Source organism: Microtus oregoni, unplaced genomic scaffold, assembly GCF_018167655.1.
Source record: "Microtus oregoni isolate MIOR12 unplaced genomic scaffold, Mior012 000013F_ref0000133, whole genome shotgun sequence".
Taxonomy (NCBI): Eukaryota; Metazoa; Chordata; class Mammalia; order Rodentia; family Cricetidae; genus Microtus; species Microtus oregoni.
In genome coordinates, this window is record NW_024543072.1 from 40492860 (window position 1) to 40517047 (window position 24188).

At 44.5% G+C, this 24188-nt stretch overlaps 1 protein-coding gene across 2 annotated transcripts in view; it reads left to right on the forward strand.

Moving 5' to 3' along the window:
- Nucleotides 1–24188, forward strand: part of Brinp2 (BMP/retinoic acid inducible neural specific 2) — a 100693-nt gene that overhangs the window by 74431 nt on the left and 2074 nt on the right. For both annotated transcript variants that reach the window (XM_041662924.1, XM_041662925.1), the window contains exons 3-7: nt 5438–5628; nt 6724–6932; nt 16573–16678; nt 20168–20404; nt 22348–22570. In XM_041662924.1, coding sequence (XP_041518858.1) covers nt 5438–5628; nt 6724–6932; nt 16573–16678; nt 20168–20404; nt 22348–22570 — 966 coding nt within the window. The remainder of the gene's footprint in view (nt 1–5437; nt 5629–6723; nt 6933–16572; nt 16679–20167; nt 20405–22347; nt 22571–24188) is intronic.

Consider the following 24188-nt stretch of genomic DNA (forward strand, 5'->3'; position numbering starts at 1 on the left):
ACCAAACCTACAGTAATACTATCTGGCTCAAACTCCCTTCACAGATGTCCCGCAGATATGCTGTAACAATAAAGGTTCCCAAGGTCTGGGAAGAAGCTGACTGGAGTCGAAGTGCATGGTTGAAGCCTTGGCACCAGAACCTTCGTGCAGTTAGCACCTAATTTTAAGTTGACGTCTGTGTTAGTCAGTATTCCATTAGTATAACAAGCAATCTGCCGCCGACTGCTTTGCAAAGGAAGCAGGCTAATAGAGTTCACAGTTAGGGACCATAAAGGGTGTGGTGCTGTTGGCACTTTGTCTCTGGTAGGGATCCACGTGGCTGCATTGCTTGGTGGATGGTATCATGGTGGAAATTAACTCAGTAGGGAGAGATCACTGAACAAAGTAAGAAGGGACAGTCAGGGGAAGGAAGACTAGGAACATTCTTTTGCATTGTAGACTTCCCAGAAAACTCCCCCATAGTCCCATGAGAACTATCTTAACTCCTTCTCCCCCCCCCCCCCCCGGAATTCTTAAAGTTCCCATTACTTCTTAACATTGCCACCTGACTACCATGTTAAAAGACAAGCAAACAAACCCTATGGGTCCAAGCCACACCCAAGACACAGCAATGCACCACTGCAGGAGCAGACTCGACTTTTGCTGGTTTTCCCTGTTTTGCAAATGTGTTTCCATTCAATGAACTGGGTGAGCTTCTCAGGAGAAAGGCTTCACATTTTATCACACACACACACACACACACACACACACACACACACACACACCACTTACGCATCATTTCTCCAGCAAACCTCTCTCTTCCTCCTCCTCTCTCCATACTTCCCCTCACAGTTTTAGGGCCACCCCTTTGCTTTTCTCCAGCAGAGGTACAAGATCACAGTGGTCAAGCAATGTCCTGTCTAAACAAGCCACGTTCCAACTCTAACTCTGCCACCTGCTGGCTGTTACCAGCTGGGTAAATTAAAAGAGCCTGCCTCCATTTCACTATCCGCAAGATGAAAATAATTGTTTTCCTCTTTATAGGGATATTTTATAGCTAACCCTTGTTAGGTACTTGGAATGCTTAGCACATGGTAAGAGCTCATTATCCATCATTTTTTATTGTTTGCTCATAAAATGCGTTATAAGACAGTGCCATTCACTTTTCTAGGTCATTTGTTGTTCTGTGTTATGATTTCCTGAGCACCCCTGAAACTTGGACTCCAGTCTTCCTCTGGAGTGCCATGAATACATACTTCAGGGACACAAAGGAAAACAAAGTTGTTGAAAGCAGTGTGGTGTTGACCTTATCCACTGGCACTGGGGGTTAAGCTTCTCCTCCCTCTAATTGTGTGACTCCATCCCAGCTACTCCCTTAACACTTCTGGGTTTCACCTTTTGTTATTACCAACATGACCCTGGGCAAGGTCAGTGTGCTATCCTTTTGCTCAGGTTATGCTACCAGCTGGTTATATTCCTTTAGGTAAAACTATGACATCTTTGTTTCAAGGTTCTCTTCAGCCAAGGTGCCTGCTGGAAGATGGGTCTGCCGCAGATGAATCACAGATGTGTTGAAGGCTTTCTCAGTCTTTAAAACAGCAGGTCATGTGCTAAGGCGGCAGGACTCCCGGATTTACCCTGCTCGGAGCAGCCTCAGGGACTCTAAAGAGAGTATCCCCTCCCCCAACTTTCTTCATTCTTTTCTCCTCCTTCCTTTTCTTCTCTACCTCTTTCCCTCCCTCCCTCCCTCCCTCCCTCCCTCCCTCCCTCCTCTCTCCCTTCCTTTTCCTCTCTTTTTTTCCCCACCTTTTGGAGACCAGATCTGACACTGTCACCTATCCTGCCCTGGAATCCATGGTAATCCTCCTGCTTCGGTATATATCATAATCTGGAGAAGCTAGGCAGATGATGCTTTTCCTTCACTTCTAACAGCATAAAAGAATACGTGCTCTCTAGTGGTGTGACATTAGGCAATTACTAAGCTTTCTGAGCTCGAGTTTCCCCGTTTAAGTGGAATAGTCTTTAGCTATTGACTTGCATCAAACAGACTTTCCATGGCTGATGTCAAACTGAGCAAAAGTGCAGAACTCTGAGCGTGTTTCTCTTTTGGTCAATCTTTAACACAATGAGTCGTAGAAATGACTAGATTCACTGTAGAGGAATGGGGATATTGATCATTAATATCTGAATGTAAAGCACAAGGGTCTCAAATGAGAGATTTTTTTTTTATGCTCTGGGCTTTGAATGTAGATAATGGACAGACATGAGTTGTCCATGTCTGCGGCGGACAGTGTGTGAGGACCCAAACAGTATAAAAGGAAAAAATCAAAAGAATTTTCTGGCAGTGTTTTGTTTTTTTACTTGAGACAGGGTCTATGTCTATGTAATCCTGACTAGCCTAGGTAGACCACACTGGTTGTAGCAATCTTCCCACCTCTGCCTTCTAAATATTGGGATTACAGATATTGGCCATCACACCTGGTATGATTTATATTGTTAAGTGTCCAAAATTAGGCTCATATACCTTTATAAACAAAACGTAACTTCCTGATACATGCACATTTTGAATGTTTCATTTCATATCAGATCAATCACTAATTGCTTGTTGCTTCCTAGGTGATATGCATATAACTATCTTTTAGTAAATTTTCCATTAATTTGAAAACTGGTGGAATGGGAAAGCTATGATATTAAAGGTCATGGGAAATGTCTCCTTCAATTACCCAAGGGAACCTTGCTGAAGATATACAGTTATTCTCTTGTAAGAATGGTTAAGATGGCTCTACTGTTGGAGACAGTTAATAGCAGGGAAGAAAATCCTACCCTGGCAGAGTTTATGTTCTAATGGGAGGAGAAGGAGAGAAAATAGATGATATCAGTGGTCATAAGTCTGGTGGCATAAATGGGAGACAGAGTGAGAGAAGGCCTCCTGGATGAGTTGGCCAGGAAAGTGATGGGCATGGTCCGTTGTAAGAAATCATGGAAGATGGAAGAATGTCTCTTCTTCATCCTGAAATCTAGGGCCAAAACATGATAGAAAGTATTAGTTAATGCAGTCTACGTGTATCTCATCCCAAGGCAGAGAGCCTGGGTTTGATGACCCTAGGGGTTTTCTTTTGATTATATTTTGTTTCTGTTTTTAGTAATCTGGTTTTATGATTCATCGGTGTAATTATCCTCTAGCCAACGAGAGGATACTGGTTCCCATCCAGCCATCTACAAATGAGATCAGGCAACTGTTCTCTACCCTGCAGTGGGATTTGGGATAGCAAATGCTTTTGACAAATACCCTGTACTTTAATTAAAGTTTAGCATTTCCTGCACAAAAGAAATAACTGGTGATATATTATTATTAACTTGCCTTGTTCGATAAATAAAGCCACACAATGAGAAATTTGAAAGACTAAATTGAAGCCATGAATTATTAGTCACCATTTTTCTTTGTTCGGCTAGTGATGGTTGACATACGCTCCTCCTCTATGTCTGCGCCTCTTGAATTAGATGGGGTGGGGGAGACTTCTACAGGCTTAGATTAGGCATGGGTTTTCATTGATTTATTTTTACCTATTTTATTTCCTGAAGCTCCATCACTCGCACTCCTTGGCTTTGAAGCGAAGGTTAGATCAAGGTTATGTACTTTCACAATGAGCAGGATTGGGATGGGTAGGGGATCTGTGAAGACTTTATATCTTACTGTTTTCTGAGACAGGAAAGCTGTTTCTTTTGTTTGTTTGGTGGTTTTGTTTTCTGGAAGTGTCCATAAGGAAACCCAGACATCTTTTGAAACAGGCTACTTAAAATGTGGTCTTCTTGGTCCTTTCGGGACCCATGTGACATTTGCTCTCAAAGTTGGAGAGCGGGGGAAAAAAAACCTGATATGTTAATTTGAATGAAAATACTTGTCCCAAATATATCTATCTAATAATCATGTGCTGGTCATTATAATACAAATGAACTAACCAGACAGCCCTACACACAAACAGAAAGAGGGAGAGGGACAGAATATGCCAGCCTCACTTGAGAATGTCCTAAAGTAGTACAGTTTAATAATAGGGTTAAACGCTGACCTTGGAGACATGTCTTTCTAATGCTCATGTGATGAAATGGGAAGCAGACACAGTGCGTGTCTGAGGCCACTAAAGAACTATGGTGAGCTCAAGGGAAAATACATATGTGGTTGAGCTGCAAGCTGAGCAAGCAACTTTCTTCCTAGAATCCTATTTTTCTTGAAAGTAAGAGCACCAGACAACCTATAGTTATTTAGACTTAAGTGTTTGGCAGACACATTTTGAAAAAAAAAAAAGCAAGCTAGCTTTTAAACTGATGATATTTATTAGCAAAAATGAAAACTAGAAAAACATGTTATTTATTAGCAAAAATAAAATTTTAGTTTTAACATAAAGTTCAAGTTCCAGAAAAATTATATTCATTATTATGAGTTAGTCAGCTTCCTGATATTTAAAGGTATTTCTGATGGACTTGGTGGTGGTATTTACTAGTCTGGTGTTTCAGTACTCTACAATGAAGTGCCAGGAGGTTAAAAGAGTTGCATATTTCAGTGACCAGGTATGTCCAGGATGGCTAGTGTGTGCTGTTACCTGATCATGTGTTGCAAAAAGATCTGTTCAAAACACAATGTAAAACTCTGGATTTCAGTGCAGTAGAATACAACATTTATTGATATGGCTTCAGACACCATGCTATAAGTAACTTTTAAGAAATAGCCATCTCTTTAGTTTAGTTTGGTCCCAAGCATGAGAGTCCACAGTTATGATGACACACTGGATGCAGAAACAAACACGAGAGTGAATCCATCCTGTCGAGAAGATATGGAAGATTTACAAAGTCACAAAGCAATACGCTCTTCCTGTCAGATTTGCTTTGTTTCAATATATAGAGCTTTTGTCATGAAATGCATTGATTCAGTTATATGTAATGGTCTTATTACTGTTAATTTCAAATGTAATATTGGAGAGATAACTTGAATCTTCTCAGTTTTAATTTCTGATGTGGTATCAATCGATTTGAACCGCATAAACAAGTAGGGGAATGTAATTCTCTCCAAGGGGGGTGTGAAGGGATCTGGTTCCCAAACAGTAAAACATTGTTCTCTCTAGACCTGCTTCCCAGTTTTCAGCAGTGAGCAACTGAAGGAAAATGGAAGATATAACTCACCAGCTGTATAACAGCTGTGACCCGATCAGTCCTCCGCAGATCACTGCCCCGCGCTGCTTCCGCTTCTCTGTGAGGCGTGGCGACTACCTTGGGAAGACACTTAGCTACCACTGTCGGGTGGGAAACCTGGGCGGGAGATGCTCTGGAGGAGATCAGCTTTTCAGGCTGGAAATCTCTACCCTACGAGAAGGATATTGAGGAGGGAGGCCTCAAGGGGAGAAATGACCTTATCTATTTCAGGCTTCATACTTCTTGTTCTGAAATATGGTGGCTTTCCCTGCAGGGAGTTTGCCCGATGGAAAGTGAACAACTTGGCCCTAGAAAGGAAAGACTTCTTCAGTTTGCCCCTGCCTCTCGCCCCAGAGTTTGTCCGCAACATCCGCCTCCTCGGAAGGAGACCCAACCTGCAACAGGTTACTGAAAACCTCATCAAAAAGTACGGCACCCATTTCTTACTTTCTGCCACACTCGGAGGTAAGCAGCATTCTCGGTCCCAGCCAACTGGCTGTTCCACTGCGGAAAATAGCTTTTATGATCTGTTGAATATCATTCTCCCTGCATCTTTTCTTCCTTTTTGGCTTATTATTGCCTGAGAACTATTTTTTCTTGGTGTACTGGGGAACAGTGTATTCTCTGCACCCAAAACCACCCTAGAACATTTCTATTTTCTTGAAAGTGGCATCATGAGGGAAGGGGGGTAAAGGGGTAAGGAAGGAGATGGGAGGGCACATACAGGTGTATACGAAGCATCTACCAGCAGGGGGCGCTCCTACTTTTATTTTTGACTAGCGATTTAACCCAGGGACTTCACTTCTTACTGTGGCTACAAATGTCAGATCTATAGGCACAGAAATAGATGCTCACTGCGTCACTGACCCCCTCCTCCCTTATTGTATAAACCGGTGAGCAGCCAAACCACAATTCCAACAAATGGGTGGCTCTCCCTCTGGTAGGATGCAGGTGGGGACCGGACTGTGCACAATGGAGCCAGGACTCTGGACAGAATCACAAGACCTGAAGACGCAGAGTTCTCCCAGTTATGGGAAAAAGAAAGCAGGGTTTATCATAACATTTAGTTAAGTGTGCAGTGGAAAAAAAAGCAGCTCCCCCGGGGTTGGGGCCAGCTGCAGGCCTGTGTGTGTGGGGGGGGGGGATGTTTGATGGAGAGGGAGGAGGCAGAGCCTCAAAGCTTTTGCCCTTTCCCTGGAAGCAATAATAGCCATGTGGCTTCTCATAAACAACTTGAGAGGGGAGAATTGTGTCTCCCCCTTGGAGGCAGATTGCCTGTGATGGAGATCAATAGAGGATGTTAAATGGAGACGCTGCTGAGGGGTGAGCTTTGGGAAGCTTTAAGAGCTAGGCAAAGGAGGGCTTCCCAGGCAGGGAGGCCTGTGACCCTGTGCACAGTCTGAGGAAAGAGCTCTCAGAGTGGAAATGATGGGGACAGGCCCGCAGCAGGGGCAGTGTTCTCTTTGAGCTCACTCTGCCCTGCCTGAGGGCTATAGGTTCTTAATGGCCGGGGATGTTGGAGCTGACAACCTCACTAATAAGCTCATGTTTTTGTTATAGGGGAAGAGTCCCTGACCATTTTTGTCGACAAGAGGAAACTGAGCAGAAAGTCCGAAACATCAGGAGGTGTCCCTGTGGTTGGGGGCAGTGGGAACAGCTCTGCTGTGTCCCTGGAAACCCTGCACCAGCTGGCGGCCTCCTACTTCATTGACAGAGAGAGCACACTACGCAGACTGCACCATATCCAGATAGCCACAGGGGCTATTAAGGTAAAGAGGAAGCTGAATCCTCAACTAGCTCCAGGTCAGCCAGACCACACTGAGCAAGGGGAAGCAGTTGCTTTCTGGTGGTATCTCAGCTGGGCCTTACAAAGGGCCGCATCACCCATCCTCTGAAGGAACATCTAGTCTGCAGACTGATTTGCTGTTGTCAAAGACAGGCGTGACTGCATCCAAGTGGGGTTGAGCTATTCAGTAGGAGATGTCAGATAGCTATTTAAAGACAAGGTCTGTGTTTTCTAGGGTTGGCGAGAGAGCAACTAGCATTAGTTAGGTTGCTCAGGAGGAGCACTTTAAGGTTTGTCCTGGGAGCTTGAGACCTGAATGATAATTGACTGATTGCGTAGGACTGAGGAAGGCTGTTTCAATTAAACAAACAAACAAAAAACCAACCCCAAACAAAACAAAACAAATGCTACATTCTAAGGCCCCCGAGTCAGGAAGTAGTTTAGTAGTCATTGAAGTGCAGAGAGAGTCCTGTGAGGACAGAGAAGTGAACTGTGAAGACACTACACAAGATGAGGTTCTGAAGTGGAGCTGCTTGGAATGGCCACAAAAAGAAATGTTAGCTCAAGGCAAGGGAGGAGTTCCAGCAAGACCATGACAGAATCTCATGTTCCCATGCATGTCTTTAAGGGACCCATAGTTACTGTGATGTCAATAGCTGTAATCTCCAATCCCCCTGCTCTAATTAACCTGTAGGACATTTCTCCTAAGGGTCCTATGTTAATGGATGAGTAATAACACTTTGAGGAATTCTGGAGTTTTAAAATTCTAAGTATAAAATCAAAATGGTCTATAGACATCCCCACCTAGCTTTATTCTGCTTTGCTATAGGCCAAAGCAGCTTTTATATCAACCCATGAGAGTAACACATATTCACAGCATCCAGAAGTGTTATCCCACAGCTGTACAGTATGTCGTGAGCCACTATAGTTAGGTGCATTTTATCAGCTCCATTTATTGTTCCACCTACCAGCAGGCATGCACTAGATAGACAGTTGGATTTAACCAAGGTGCATGTGTGGACAAGGTGGAAGAAAAAGGCAAAGGAGTTAAGATTATATACCAAAGAACACAATGTAGATTCAGGATCCTAAGTCAACCACTGAAAAAAAAAGAAGCTAAGAACGATAAAAAGTAGATCAAGTCCAAAGATTGAAAGTCTAAGTTTGATGATAAATAGTTCCCAGCCTTCCTAATGCTGTAACCATTTAATACAGTCCCTTATAGGTGGTGACTCCTAACCATTTTTCATTGTTACTTCATAACTAATTTTGTTATGGTTATGAATCGTATTGTAAGTATCTGATATGCAGAATAACTGATATGCAACCCCTGTTGAAAAGGGCCGTTCAAACCCCAAGTTAAGAACTGATATGTTACAGGGTAGAGACGGAGGAAGTATGATGTGATTTTTGTATTGCAGTTATAGAAGAAATGCAATTTGCAATCGAGTCTAGGACATAACGTGGGTGTGGTGACAGAGATGAGGTTACAGCTGTGAGGAGGCAAGGCCAGGCAGCCAAGCATCTAAGAGAAGCAAAGGTTAAAGGATTGTATGTATTATGGATGGGAATCAGAAGTCAGTAAGAATGGTACAGACTTCTGCTGGTAACAATAGTAAGTTCAACTACTATAAATCCTCAGTGAGCCAAGAAGCATAGCAAGAAAATAAATATGAAGGGGTGGCTAGTGAGGTGCATTGCACCATGATCCTGGCTTCCAGGAGCCAGAGATAGCATGACAATAAGGAAGAGCTGCAGTGGGGAATCTGCCTCATTTCCATGCTCAAGAGTGTGAGATGGGAGAAAGAAAACAGCCGCCACTAGAGAAGGCTGCAGAGGAAACTGTCCCTGGGGACGCAAATCTGAGCGAAATCAAAACAGGTAAAGTGGGCTCTTTAGACGAGCTTGGGGTTAGAGAGATGTCGCTGAGGACTCGTCATGACTCACAGGGAGCACGGTGGAAATTAACTGGAGAAAAAGTAGCAGATTACAGGAGTATGGTGTTTGGAGGGAGGGAGCATCTGGGAGAGGGAGGATGGGTTTCCATTAGCAGAAGAAAAGGTTCATTTATGATGCTGGTATCTAGTGCAGCTCGAAGTGATGGAAAGGGACTCTTAAGTAGCCTGGAGAGAGTTTTACCAAGATATTAGAACTTTGGAGAATTTCCCTCATTCGTCAGTCTCATATGAGCTCTTTCACGCTTGGAGAAGAAGCCCAAAATTCTTACTAGGAAAGTCGGGGTGGTGGTGGCACATGCCTTTAATCCCAGCACTCCGGAGGCAGAGGCAGGCGGATCTCTGTGAGTTCGAGGCCAGCCTGGTCTACAAGAGCTAGTTCCAGGACAGGAACCAAAAGCTACGGAGACACCCTGTCTTGAAAAATAAAAAAAATAAAATAAAAAAATAAAAAAAAAAGAATTCTTACTGGGAAATGACAGACAGGCACTTTATCAACAGTTCAAGGATCTCATTCCCTTCCAGTAGCCCATTCCCCTCACACCCTAACTTAGATCCGCTGGTCCATCACTACCATTGCTCCTTGCCCCTGAATTCCCTTCATCCCCAATTCTGGTCCACTAATCCAAGTCCTTGTCAATGCGTACCTGATTTTCGTCCATAATGCTTTTATATTCTCCTCTCCAAGAATTCAAGTCCTACCACTGCGTGCAGATTGGGTGTTGCACAGGTTACCAAACTTCTTTGGACTTCATTTTCCGCTCTCTCTAAAACTATTACATAACTGGAAGAGTTTTCAACCTTGAAGAAAGTCTGTGATATTCAATAAGAAAATGGACAGTTTGCCCAGAGCAGAACACAGTTGGCTCTTGAAAGGGCTGATTGTTCTTAAGAAAAAAATCATTGACATTCTGCCCCTGCTGTCTTCCTACTTTCATCTCTAAACAGTTCTCTTTCTGCCCAACAGCTTTTTACCTTCCACTCACATCATGTAACCCAGGCGTACCCAAATACCAAATGTTATTAAACATGCTTATCCTCTCATATCTCGCTTCCTGCCACTTGCTCTCTATTGTATTTCCAGCACCTGGCTGTGGACTCGAGTGGCTCTTCCTTCCCCTCTTTGCTCAGTTGAGAAAACTGACCTCCTGTGAAGTTTTTCCTGACTCCTAACATAGTGAAGTGTTCCTCCTCATGGTTCCAAGCACGTGACTCTATGGTTCCAAGCACGTGCCTCTATTACTGAGCTTGTCATTTGAACCACAGGAGCTAGCTAACGTGATTATGGACACAGGAAACTCAGAGAGCCTTATAGGAGAAACTGGGTCTCACTCAGCCTTCATTCCCTAGAAGAGTACAGAGTTTGCAACCTTGTCGGTCATGAGGAAACAGATGTCATATGATCAAGGGAGGAAGGAATGAACAAATGAGTAAAGTCTCTCTGTCTCTAAACCACTATTGTTTCTATTTCCTCTGCCATCAGTACAGGGACCACACCCTTATTCATGGTCAAGTCCTTGTTCCTGATATCTAGAAGAATGGGCTTAACCCTTAGATATTAATTAGCTGCATTTTATAATTATTGACATTCAGATCCTTTTACTGTTTGGAGCGTCACATAACTCTCAGTTATTTTCAGAAAAAAATAACTAGTTTAGAGTTGACATTCAACTCATTCACCCAGCAGTGTTGGTAGAGTTGCTGCCTTGGGTTCCCAGACATATCCCTGAAGTCTCCGATAGAGGAGTGGAAGACAGGTCAGTATTAAAGCCCTATCTCTTATAATCCCTGTGGATGGTCCCAGAGTTACAGCCACTGCCTGTCTCCTCAGAGGAGGGACCACTATCCCTGGAAACCTTCTTTGGGAACCCTACTGCACTGCCTGACCTAAGGTTTTCTCTGGGAGTACAGTGGGTTCTCCACGGAGGATACAACTCAGAAAACTCTGTATAAAAAGGGATGGTTTCATATTTTCTCCCATCTCCACCCTTCCCAGTCTTCAGCGAGGCATATAGATTTCAAGGACATTTTGCTAGACTCAGGATCAAAGGGCTGTGTTGGTATCCCTTCTCACAGCTCTGCTCACCTGCTCGGGTTTGATCTGTAGTATTGCCATCAGTGGAGTCTACCTCCTCTCTAAATGATTAACGCTTATAGACCCATATAGGATAGTTCAGCAGCCAGGATGCGCCCTGTAGCTCATCCTTGGAGATAGCAGTCCTCTGTGCAATATCACTTGCCATCTGCTTCTTTCTACTGAGCCTGCCTTAGAAGAAGTCTTGCTGGGCTCCATCCCATTCATTACTGTATCACTGGGTGGGGATGAATGGGGTGAGAGGAGAGCCCTGCTCTGCCTTCATGAAAGAAACATCCTCTTGCACATCTGCCTGAAGCGAACCTGTGGTTACTTTTCACTCTTCCCTAGTAACTCCTTTGCATTAATGTGGAGAAACAGGTGCCCTTCCCGCTCGGATTCGTTCCTTTGGGAACCAGAAAACATTACTCTGCCGTAAGGCTTGCCCTGCTTGGCACACACTTTCGAGGTAGGACTTTCCACATTACACTCCGTCTGTTTGCATGCCTGTTCCCCTCCTCCCCACACCCACTGTGACAGTAGGTCTTTAAGCAGAAGGGACTCTGCAGAATGCACGTCGCTCCAAGTCCCTTTACAGCATCTGGCATGGGGCAGGATGTTCAATAACACGCTTGAGAGGTGAAATCGGGCTACACAGTGTAGAGGCAAACAAGCCAAGTGGAGCAGGAGTACTCAGGGATGGGGTTTCAGCCCCATGCTTGCTGTGCCTGTGACCTTGAGGAACTCCATTTGTCCCCTCCGTAATCCAAGTCACCAGTCACTTAACTCACCTGTCCACAGGACTTTCAGCTAATATGACTACTTCTGTTTTTAAAACTCTGAACAATTTCCAGATAATTCAATACATTTTGTCCTAACCACAACTATTCTTCCTCTCCCCCGATCCTGCCAGCTCCTCCAGACCTTTTCTTGTGGCAACCAAAGGGCAAAAGCACCAGAAATTCTCTGGAAGCCTGCTGGGTAACAAGGCTGGCATCTCTGCCAATTAGTTACTGCACTCATGTTCTACCTGATGATAAAGATGATGATTGCTGTCCCTGTCTACTCAGCTGTCACGTTGGGGTGACACCACATGATCCAACCCACAGGAAAACCATGCAAAGTATAAAAGGTTATATGCATATACAACTGTCTATAACTTCCTAGAAGAGATCAGCACCACAAAGACGAGATAGGGCCTTTTTCATAGCTATAATTAATTCACCTCTTTGGGAACAGGATGTGGAAGGACTTGGTGTGGAGGGGTTGAAAAGCCCATGAGATGACTGAACAAAGACAGTCAGAAGCTAGCCAGACCCTAGGCAGAAAGGGGGAGTTTATCATAGCCCATCCTAAGGACAAAAAAATAAGCGTTGGTAAAGCTGCACCAGTCTGCAGCCCCTGATTCACTTTGAAGCCTTTTTAAGCACACACACACCATCGCTGGGCTCTCCGTGCTCAGCCCCATCGCTCACCATTAGAGGCCCATTTTCCTCTGCTGTTAGCATCACAGGTGTCCCCCCTCTTCCCTCAGGTAGGGCAGTAGCAATCTGGAAGTGAGAGAAGGGGGAGGAGTATAGGCTCACTGGAATGATGGTTTTCACAGTCTGGTATTATGGAAAATTGGATGCGCTAATGAACCTGGGAGACATCAGGGCTTTCTGAAGGCAGGATGGTCTCTGTCAACAGACCAATTAGCACACAATTATTTTCCCCTTCTGAAAGCTTATCTGAGGCACTCTTTGAAATGTGTGCACTTGAGTGAACTGCACTTTCTGTTACCTATATGGGCTCTTTTAATAACCTCCCGGAACTGCCTGGCCCTCTGCAGAGAAATCTGCAGCACTGTCTTGGCTCGCCCTTCAGAGACAGGGCTTCCACCACATGTTTGGGAACAGGGCTGTATATCAGTCTGTACTGCTCACCCAGGTCAGTTCCTGACAGCATCTACTCGAGACTCTTTCCAGGCCCCTTTCTTCTTCCTACCTCATCACCTATCCATGGTGGGGAGAGAGGTGGTATCAGAACAGAATAGAAATCAAAATAATGATGACTTTGGTATCTCATGAAGTCTGAGCGAGCCTTCCTCATGAAGATCTGGCTTACTACTCTCCGCTCTATCAGGACATGGGTACAATGCCAGGGTATTTCCTTGTTTTTCTCATCCTGCACCACAATCAACAAAGGGAAGCTCCTCTTCTCAGAGGCCTACCTGACTGATTGTCTTCTTGTGGAACTGACATTTGAACAAGCAGAGAGAGAGGGAAAAAATTACAAGATTACAGTCAGCCTCAGTATGGAGAAATATGATGGCGGGAAGGAGATGGATGAGTACTGGGTCGGAAAAGCCTTGGGAGTCAGAGAAAGAACAGGAATGCCTCTGTTGTGGCTATTCCCTGGCCTGGCCTGCCCTTCCCTACACACAGCTTGTTATCTCGCTCCCTGTCTGAAGCTAGTTGGTGGGTCACCCACTCAGGAGTGGGTAGATGGAAAATCCAGAATACAACTTAGCAACACTTTGGTGGCCAGCTTACCATGCGGTAGGAACAAACTAGTTTCTCAATGAATGGATATAGCATCCACTCGTACCTGCCATTCAGCCCATCCCGTTCACACAGGTCCCACTAAATCATGCTGGTTCTTAGCCATGGCTCTTCTTACGGGGAGTACTACAAAAAGAGAGACTTGGCCCTGAAGTAAGCCTGGCTCTGTCTTCCCAGTCTAGTCTGATCACTAAGACGTTTTGAGTGCACAGTGTCCACGTGGGAAAAGAAGCCAGCCCAAGAAGATCCACCAGAACACGGGGATTCTAAAAACATAAGTTTCCAAGTGCCATACAGACAGGAACTGTGACATTCACCTGTGAGTTGCCACTAACTGAATAAAGCAATGCAAGAATGTATTGAATTTGTCCTAGCCCCTAGGATAGAATGTATGTGATAGTGAGCTGCTCATTTAACTTATCTAGACCTTGTTTTCTTAATCTCTTATAGAAAGATAGTGAATGAAAAATTGAGGACATGATGGCTCCTGGACACGTCTGAGAAGGTTTATTGTAGATATGAGGAAGAAAACAGCAGAGGCATCGGGAAGAGCCCAGACTGAACCAGGCCAGCAGACTGAACCAGATTGTGGGGAGGGGAGAACGAGGGAAAGAGAGAAAGGAGAGTAGGGGAAGCTAAGGACCAAGAGACCACAAGCAGCAAGAGGTCAAGAAAACCAAGAGGGAGCATGGACCAAGAGGGCGCATAGCCAAAATGGCTGAATTATATTAGAAAGAGAAGCTGGGGATATGGAGGCCCAGCCCATGGGAGGGAGAGGTTTAGGGAAGAGGGCCGGGCGAGAAGTGCCGGGAGGAGGCATAGGGGCTGAGTGAGACTTTCTCGACCTAGCAGACAGTAATACTAACTTCCCATCATTGCATCTTGTTTTGTTTTGTTTTTTCCCAGTGGTAGACTTCTGAGGAGAGCAGATCCCTAGCATATTAGATGAACTGATCTCTTTAGACTATTGGCGAGAGAGTGGTGACATTTTTGTGGTGTCAACCCTTTGACCTATTTTCTAGGAATTGAAATGACACAGATCTAGAGGCTGAAAGCTCCAATGTTGACTTAAACTAATTAATTATTTTGGGCTCAGTCCTGTGATCCTGATACTGAGGAGGGTGAGGCAGGAGGATTGTTATGAGGACAGGCTGAGCCATATCATAACTTATAGGCCAGCCTAGCAGTAAGACCCTATCTCAAAGTCAATCAATCACCAGTCAATCTTTAGGAATATTCCGTCATTCAGATACCACAGCCCCGCCACTCTATGCTCTGGACTGTGTTTTCCTATTGGGAAAATGGGAAGGTTGGATTGGGTTTTGAAAGCACCATTGGCATTTTGCTTCACTGGAGAATCACCCTACCCCTGGTGTGGGCCTGGTCCTGGTCCTTCTTCGGACTGCGTCTTGCTGGCTCTCAGACACTGTTTCTGATGCTGCTTCTTTGTTCTTTTCCAGACATACTTTCACAAGTTCCCTTGAATCCCTACTCACTTTTCAAGACTGTTTTAAACTCCCAAGATCAGCCCTGACTCCTTTCCCAGTGTTTGTGGTATCGTCCCATCTCCCACTTGACAGCTTTATTCTCTGTGAATTTTCTAAGCTTAGGCAGACTGGAGTCTCTCTGTGATGTCCCGTGCATTTTGGGTTCCTTAAGGAGCCAGGCCCATACCTATATATTTTGAAGCCTGTGCTGCAGATCCCACTGTCTTTCTCTTTGAATTTTTCTTCTTACAACATATTTCCCTAACTCCTCTACTGTCTGCTCCCTACTTATCTTTAAAGAGTAGTGATGTTTCCCCTGTTCTTTTAGTTTTCCCTCTGCCTGGGAATGTGCTTTCTGTGACACATCTTTTGGTCACAACTCGGATATCTCTCTGTCATTTGTAATCTACCTGCCTTGCCTCCTCAAATGACTCATTACGTAACTTACACATCATTGTGCCTATCTTCCTGAAAACACTAGAACACTTTTCTCACACATCCTCAGGTTCACTGCTTCCTTACGACATTCCAGGCACTGCACTAGCCGCTGTTGACATCATGGCAAGCAAAATAACTGTGAGCTTGCCTCTGTAGAGACTCCAGCATGGGAACCAGGTGGGAATCACATCCTCTTAGGAAAGGATGTGAAACTGCAGCTCCTGCGCCTGCTGCAAAGCCCAGGTGCCTGCAGCTACAGGGAGGTCAGCAGTACCAGGTAGAGCCCCACAAGAGCTCCAGGAAGGTGCTCTATGAATGTTTGAATGTTTGATGAATTGCACAGAATTGAACAGGGGCTGCTCAATAAATACTCCTTGATTGGTTGATTGATTGTTGGCAAGGGCTTTGAGCTCTTGAGAAGAAAGGGCCTCGGGTCCCCATCATTCTTATTACATAATTATTTCAGTGAACTTAAAGCTCCCCATTTTTCATCTTATACTTTAAACATCAGGGAAAACTGATGGGCCAACTTTATAATATTTTAAAATACGGTGTTTGGAATACTACGTGACTGTAAGAGTTTATGTATATTTAATATACTTACTGAAATATGCAGTAATCCCGTAGCTGATTTTCTCTAAAGACATCTCGATGCTGAAGTGGACTTAAATGTTTAATACTAATAATAATACTCATAACCATTCATATTTATCTTGTGCTTTTCATCTTCGGGATCCCTAAAACCTGTGAGCACCCCATCAAGTGGATGTAACTGGCTCACTCACAGGCTAAGAGGAACCACCTCTGGCGCCTTGCCTCCTTCAAGATGGCAGACACCAACTTGAAGGTCTCACTCCACACCCCACTTTCTGGCTACACAACTTGTTGAATCCCCTCTCAAAGGCCCTAGCAACCACATGCAGCTTTTTATCACCGGCCACATAGAAACGATGATCACTGACTCAGGACAAGGAAACAAAGTCACTCTGTATTCCTGGGGTAGACAAATGCAGTTTCTTTGGTCAGGGGTAGGACACAGAGTCTCCACATGGATGGCTCAAAGGAAAGAGCAAAGAGAAACCTTTCTCTTGTTTTCTGAGTCCATATCTTGTCCCTTCTTCTCTAGGTCACAGAGACCAGGACTGGTCCACTGGGCTGCAGCAACTATGACAACCTGGATTCAGTCAGCTCTGTCCTGGTTCAGAGTCCAGAGAACAAAGTGCAGTTACTGGGTAAGCAGCCACATGGTGGCTTCACACTGTTAAGGCCTGGTGAAAAGCCTGGATCCCTGACAAGAAAGGAAAGATCTGATTTTCTCATTTGAGTAGGTCATGGTCTGGAATAGGTATGTCTAGATCTTGGCCTCTTATTTCGAGCACTGAAATAAGGACTCACATTTTACCAAATGAGCAAAATAACTTTTTTAAAAGCAAATCAATAGCACCGATCGGAAATACACTATCAGCATTGGTAGCAGGCTTCATACGTGAAGGTACGCAAGGACCCACATTAGTGTATGGGCCTTCCTTTAGGAGGAGCTGGTTACTAGGGGCATGGTTTGAATAGTTATCTACTTAGATACACAGATTAAATCCCATAACCAGTTTTTCTATTGTGCATGTTCCTTCCCATAACACATGTGATTTTTATCAAATGTGCATCCAATTATCCAATTATGCATAGGCAAAGGATAGTAAATAATGGATTCTCCCTAAACATTCACTTAGGTACACAGTTTTACCTTATTACACACATGCTCAAAACCACTCTAGGCCACCTGGTTTCCCCAGCTTTATAGCTGGCCATCGTGGAGTACAACTGAATAGAACGCAACTTTGATGGCTGTGAAGAGGAAGAAAACGTACTCCATCATTCACTGTAGGGTGTGTGTGCAGTTGCAAGTGGGGGTTCTAGGTTGCGGACAGTTGCTAGGTGTGTTGCTATATATCTGCTAGGTGCAAATAAAAGACAGAGGCTGTCAATTGCATTTTGAATGGAAATGAGTACACAGTTCCTAACAAGTAGAGTCTGGGTCATTAAGTTTATGCCTATCTGCCTCAGCTAAGTCCTCCTTAAGACAGGAAACTGCACAAATCTTAAGACCTGCATGCAGCAACTTTCCATCAGTATTTTTGGGGAGGGGCATGAGGAACATCAGAGGACTGGCCCCACACCCATGATCCATTGCTCCTGCCACTTAATATCTAAATAACTTCCAATGTGTCCCTTTTCAAAACCTGTGCTATTATCCTGTAGGGATCAGACACACAACCTTGTAAACTAGTCCAATGATGGTTTTGGTTATGGAAGGCACACTAAGGAACCAGTGGCCTTTGCATAGTAATTGTGGCTTCACTAATAAGGCTCCCTCTAGGTCAAACTTTGGGTCCACTGGTCTGTAACCACAACAGAGGAGTGGCTTGCTTTCCATTGTCTGTGCTTTTTCCGTGAGAACCGAGAACCTTGAAGCCAGGAGCAGCATTTAAGAAGAATGAACAGGAACATTTGGACTGGAGACAGCAAGGGCAAAGCGGAGAGAGAAAAAGCAAATACCACTGTTGTAGGCCCAAAGAATGGAGGAGTGGAGACGTCTAATTCCACCTGTTTCTCCAATATTTTAAGAGAAGAGCTATGCAAACAGATTCAGCAGAAGAAGACTTTGTTTTTCCTAAGCACTAACTGAATTGGCCTCTGTTTAAGATATTACAATCCCAGCCTCACAAAATCAATGGTCCTCACCCAGAAGTTACGATTACAAATCTCAAGCAATCTGAGCCAGAGACAACTCATATTGCTTTAGGAATTAACAAACAAGAGGAGTGAAACACCTAGTAATAGATACCCAATACAATTAATATCTCTCTTCTCCTGTCCCTGTACAAGATGGATTTGTGTCTGGAAATTAGCAGTGAGTGAAGTTCAAAGTGCCTGGTGGTTTATTTGGAATAGTTTGTGCCGTTTAATTTTAGAGCCCATCACTCACACAGACATTGCTCAGGGCGCTTACTTTACAGCCATGGGAAGTGTTCTGGTGAAGAGGCGGGAGGCAGTGGGGAGGTGGAAGGAGACTACCGGAAGAGGCTGAGTGTTGAAAGCAAGCATGTGGATGGCGTGTGTGTGCTGAGTGGGGACTGTCGAGGGCCATGTGGGCACAGAATCAGGAAAGGGACATCTAGTAGCCAGAGAGAGTAGGAGGTGGGCCTCAAGTGAGAACAGAAAATATCCGAGCTGCTGACAACTTCAAGGTACAGTGTGAGGTCCTCTGAGGCTGGGATGCGCACTGTGAGCATTTTGATTTTTCTGCCAAGGACAAAGTCATGGATGTGGAAATCAAAAGCATGCATTTGAGGAAAGGGGCTTCTTATATCTGGGGGTCCTTCTATACCTCATTCTCCTGGAAGAAAGTCTAATAATATCCCTATTGGAAGAGTCTCCTGAAGATCTATACTAAATCCATCCTTAATCCATAACTATCTTTCCTTCACCCTTCGCAAGCTTCCAACAGTCACCTCACCTGTGCTTGAAGCCAGTGTGTGTCTGGGCCTGATGGCCTAATGGCCTGATAAATCTCGAGGAATCTACCCTTCTTCATTTATATTTTCTCAACTGTTAAATTAGTTGGGAAGTGATGGTACAAGCCTTTAATCCCAGCACTCAGGAGGTCGAAGCAGGTGGATCACTGTGAGTTCGAAGTCAGCCTGAACTGCAGAGCCAGTTCTAGGACAGTCAGGGCTACAACAGAGAAACCCTGTGTCCAAAAAGCAGAAACAAAACAACAAAAAGAGAAAAGCAAACAAACAACACCAAAAAGCAAGAGCTAAATTCTACTGAGTAGGCAGCCACAGCCAAGTATGCAGTATCACCGGGTGAAACAAGGGGTGTGGTTGACACTAGGCCCGCGACTTCAGTGGGTCACAGTGGCCTTTTGGCTTGTCGTTTCTCATTTCAAAAAATCCTCAAAATGAAATGAGGCATGGTGGCACACACTGATAATCCCAGCCCTTGGCGGGGCAGAGGCAGGAGGATCAGAATCCACCATTAACAGAACAAGGAATGTGAGCCCAGATTATTTTAGGGAACAAAATAAAACAACAGCAACAACACCTCTAGGATAGAGATGACCCTGAGAGCAACTACCAACTATATATAGAAAGTAGTCGGTTTAGTGCCTGGCCACTGTATACCTATAGTAACTATCCCTATCTCATAACCAGAACATTCTCAGCTATCCAGAAATGGACTGGGAGGCCCAGGAAGATTAGCATTTAGTAATGTCTGAGCATGTCTACTGCCAGCATTGAGGAAACTCTAAGAAGAATGGCTATGAGGGGCAGAGCAAGCTCCTCAAGCCTTGCTTTCTCCCCCAGGAGGGCCTTAAGCTCTTATTTTATCTGAAACATCTTCCTGTTTCTCTCCTAGAAATGCTGATGAGCAGCCACTAAGCTGTTCTTAGGATATGCACGCTCTCAATTTGGCTGACTTGAGGAGTTTGGCTAAGCCTTGGGCTTTGATGTTCCTCATCTGCATACTCAGATCCTCCCCCATCTGTCATAGGGGTAGAAAAGCCCTCTCTCCTAACCAGCTCAGCAGGATCCCACCCTGGGGTGACCAGTCTCAGGCCCAGTCAGCAAAACCCCTGTTTGGATTCCCATAGCCTTGGGTGTGAGAAACTGAGTCCCGCTGGTTCTGCTCAGTGATGCCTTGATTCACGCTTTCCCCAGGCCTGCAGGTGCTGCTTCCTGAACACCTGCGTGAGCGGTTTGTGGCAGCGGCACTTAGCTACATCACATGCAGCTCTGAGGGAGAACTTGTCTGCAGGGAGAATGACTGCTGGTGCAAGTGCAGCCCCACTTTCCCAGAATGCAACTGTCCTGATGCTGACATCCAGTCCATGGAAGACAGCCTGCTGCAGATTCAAGACTCCTGGGCCACTCACAACAGGCAGTTTGAAGAATCAGGTAAGCAAGACAACTAGCTCAGAATTGTTCCCCACTGAAGACTAGAGGCTTCCAGGGCCCAGGACACGAGGAATCTGACTTGGATCCCAACTTACTATGTTTGTAAACGTCCGAGGAAAGAATAATGATATGGTCTTAAGTGGTGTGTTGTTCTTCAGGCAAATAATCACAGTGCCTAACTTAGGTGTGTGTGTAAAGGCCTTAATAAGCTAAGATAAATATCATTGAGACTACAAAGAAATACTATTGTCTGTCCTTCCGGCTACTGATTTCATGGTGTCTAACACAATGCTTGCACCTAATAAATATTTGCTGAAGATATGAAGTAAATAAAATGGTCTAGTTGGTACCTAGTGGAAATCAGACCAACTGTTGTTTCTTGCTGACATAACTAATTATCAATGTCAACTTAAGACCAGGGTCTGAGGGGATAGTTTTGCTTCTTGCCCTATTACTGACCAACTTTCTTGCTTTGGTTTAATTATCCAGTTCCTCGATGCTATAATACCCTCATCTTTAAAAGAGTGATAGCAGTAGGTCGATGCAAGGAGCTATTTTAAAAAAATCAAGTTCTAGTCCCCAGCCTGATGCTTTGGGCTAGCAGTAGTAGGATGTGTTCTACAATACAACTTTTGCTTTTACCACCATGAGATTAATAAATGAGAGTGTCATAGACCTCTGCCAGGTGGGGAGGTGGTGACAGGTCCCAAGGCAAAGCAGAGAAGAGAGACCTGAGCATGAGTTCAAAAAGCAAACCATACCCAGGATGCTCAAAAGACCACAGATTTGGAGCTTGAAGGCAGATATCGTGTTGCTTCTATATTAGCTACAAGGAAGAATACCTATGTGACCAGGAGCCCAAGAGAGCAAGACTATCTCAGAGAATCAGAGAGTAGACTGTGGAGGGAGAGGTTGGGCGCAGGGATTAAATGTTTCTAAGATTTCTGAGCTGGGTACAGTACCTTCTCTGTGCCAACATTTGCCTGTCATTGAGCCTGTTTACCTTCTGCTGGAGAGTCCTGGTATTGTTGAAGAAATTTGGCCAAAGAGAGATAGGAAGGAAGTGGATCAGGATGGGACGGGAGGGAAAGATGAACTGGGAGGAGGAGATGGCGGAAACAGTAATCAGGATATGTTATATGAGAAAAGAAGATAGTTCCATGAGTAAGTTACCTGGAGAAGAAAAAGAAAGAGACATACCCCAAGGCTATGAGTAAAAGCAGGATTTCTAGCCATTCAAGCAGTGGCAGAGATCTGTTTTGAAAATCAAAGATTTAGTGGAATAACAACAAAAACTAAGAGTCAGGCAGTGGGCATTCAGCAGACAAATCTCTGTGAGTTCAAGGTCAGCCTGGCCTACAAAGGTTAGTTCCAGGATAACTCTTAGGACTGTTACACAGAGAAAACCTGTCTCAAAAATAAAATAAAATAAAATAAAATAAACAAAGAACAAAAATCAAAGCAAAACAAAATAAAAACACCCTCCAAAGTTGGGGCTGGAGAGACGGCTCAGTTGTTAGAGCGTGCACTTCTCTCCCAGAGGACCTGAGTTGGTCCTTGAAACCATGTTGTGTCATTCACAACCACCTCTAATTACATCTCTAGGAGACCTGCCCCCTTCTTCTGTTCTCTGTAGGCCCTACACACATGTAGTGAGTGCGTACACACACACACACACACACACACACACACACACACACATACATGAGAACCAAAATCGAAAAAACAAATGAATTCTTAAGAAAAGAATCCTAGAGCTACATTTTATGATATGTTAATTAATTTTCAATAACGTCATATGTAATTTAAAAAGCTAGTACAGTGGGTGTGAGGCCTGTTTCTTACGCAGTGACTCTGCTGGGCCCCTGGGACTAAGGAACCAGCCATTTGTATTCCCAGGACTTCCCATAGCTTCTGCTCAGATCTGGTAATTTTGCCCACAGAAGAATTCCAGGCCCTGCTGAAGAGGCTGCCCAGTGACCGATTCCTGAACTCCACAGCCATCTCCCAGTACTGGGTCATGGACACTAACGTCCAGCACCGCTACCAACAGCTGGGAGGCAGCCTGAAAGTCCTGTTAAAGAAGATGCACCGGATCGTCCGCCGCCTCTTCAATCTCTGCAAGCGCTGCCATCGGCAGCCCCGTTTCCGCCTGCCCAAGGAGAGGTGAGTACCCGGGCTTCAGATCCAGAGCACAGCACCTCCTGCCAGAGCTGCTGAAGCCAAGAAGGATGCTGTGGTCAACATGGAAGAACAGAACTTGGTGACACATTCAGCCATTCTGGTTCTGCGATCTTGGCCTCCCTCCTCTGTCAAAGCCAATCATCCATTGTGTCCGAAGAAGTTAAGGGAGCCTGTGCAACTTTTATGTAAATGATAGTAGATTCAAATACTAGTCCAGTTACACCCCAATTCTCACTTATTCTTTTCCAGTTTTGTAATTCTTCTAGTGACGGAAAGGGTTGAGTTCAAGCCCATATACCAACTGCAAATGATGAGAAATAAACACCCTAGATTGTTTCAAACAAGTGGCTCTCATCACTTGTCTGAGTCATAGGTGGGAAGAAAACTGAAGCTTGGACTCTCCCAATGGAACTAGATGAGTATACTGTGATAGGAATCCACTTACTTATTCACTCATTCATACATGCCTTCATTAAAAATGTAGTAAACCTATATTCCATGCCCTGCTATTTAGCTATAGAGGACACGGATGAGAAGGAAAGATTTAGCAAACATGTAGAGACATAAAAAATTTAAAATCCTGACTTATTAGCCACTGAAACTAATGAAAGTAGAACACCAATCAAAAGGACATAAATTAAAAAAAGAATGAAAACATAAAAAAAAAAAAGAGATAGTTCCCAAGAGGCAGAGGCTGGAGAGGAAAACCTCCTAAGAAGTCTTGGACAGCTTATGCAGGAAATGACAGGAATGCCTGGCATATGTAGTGAGACAGGACTCTGGGCAGTGTGGCTACTGTCACAAAGGCCCAGCCATGTCACTAACTGAGCCTCAGGGAAGGCGGGAAGCAGGAGTGGAGAAGACAGACTGGCAGGAGTTAGTAAAATGGTTTGTTTTTGTTTGTTTTTGTTTTGTTTTTTAGCAACTAATTTTTCAATGCCCCTCATGAACAAGAAACAAGCTTGCTCTGTGAGAATGTGTTTGTGGACAGCACGGAACCCCTGTTCTCGCTACACTTCCAGGGAAGCCAGCTCTGAATAAGGGTTCAATGAACCAATAGTAATTTTATACAGATAGTTGCCGTGGGTGAAACCAGAACACAGTGATGAGACAGGGACTGGAGTCGTCCTTTGAAGGAGACACTGGAAAGAACCAATTTGAGGAGGTAGTTAAAAGTTGAAATCCAAAGTTTAAGTAATCCACAAAAAAAAAATTTCAAGTCTTCCTGTAAGAAGGCTAAAACAGAAAAGAAGGAGAGACCTTCAGTTGGGCATGAACTTGACAAGACCGTGAACTGTTAAAGATCTATGCTATAGAGAAAACTAAAAGGCTAGATTTGATTCAAGACACTGAAAAGCCTCCAGTTTTGAAAGAAATTAGCCTGGCTGTTTCTAGGGCAAGCCTGATGTCAAATCTTCCTGGCTGGTCTGCTAGAGAGAGCTCCAGGCTTAACTGAGTTGGTGGAGCTCCAAGGTCTTCACCACTCAGGGAATCTGTTGCTGTGATCTTTCCCTTGCCCCTACCCTCCACTCCATCTGTTAGTCGGTGTCCTGATACAACTAGGGAGGACAGGGGATGAAGTTTCCTTTGCCTCTTACTT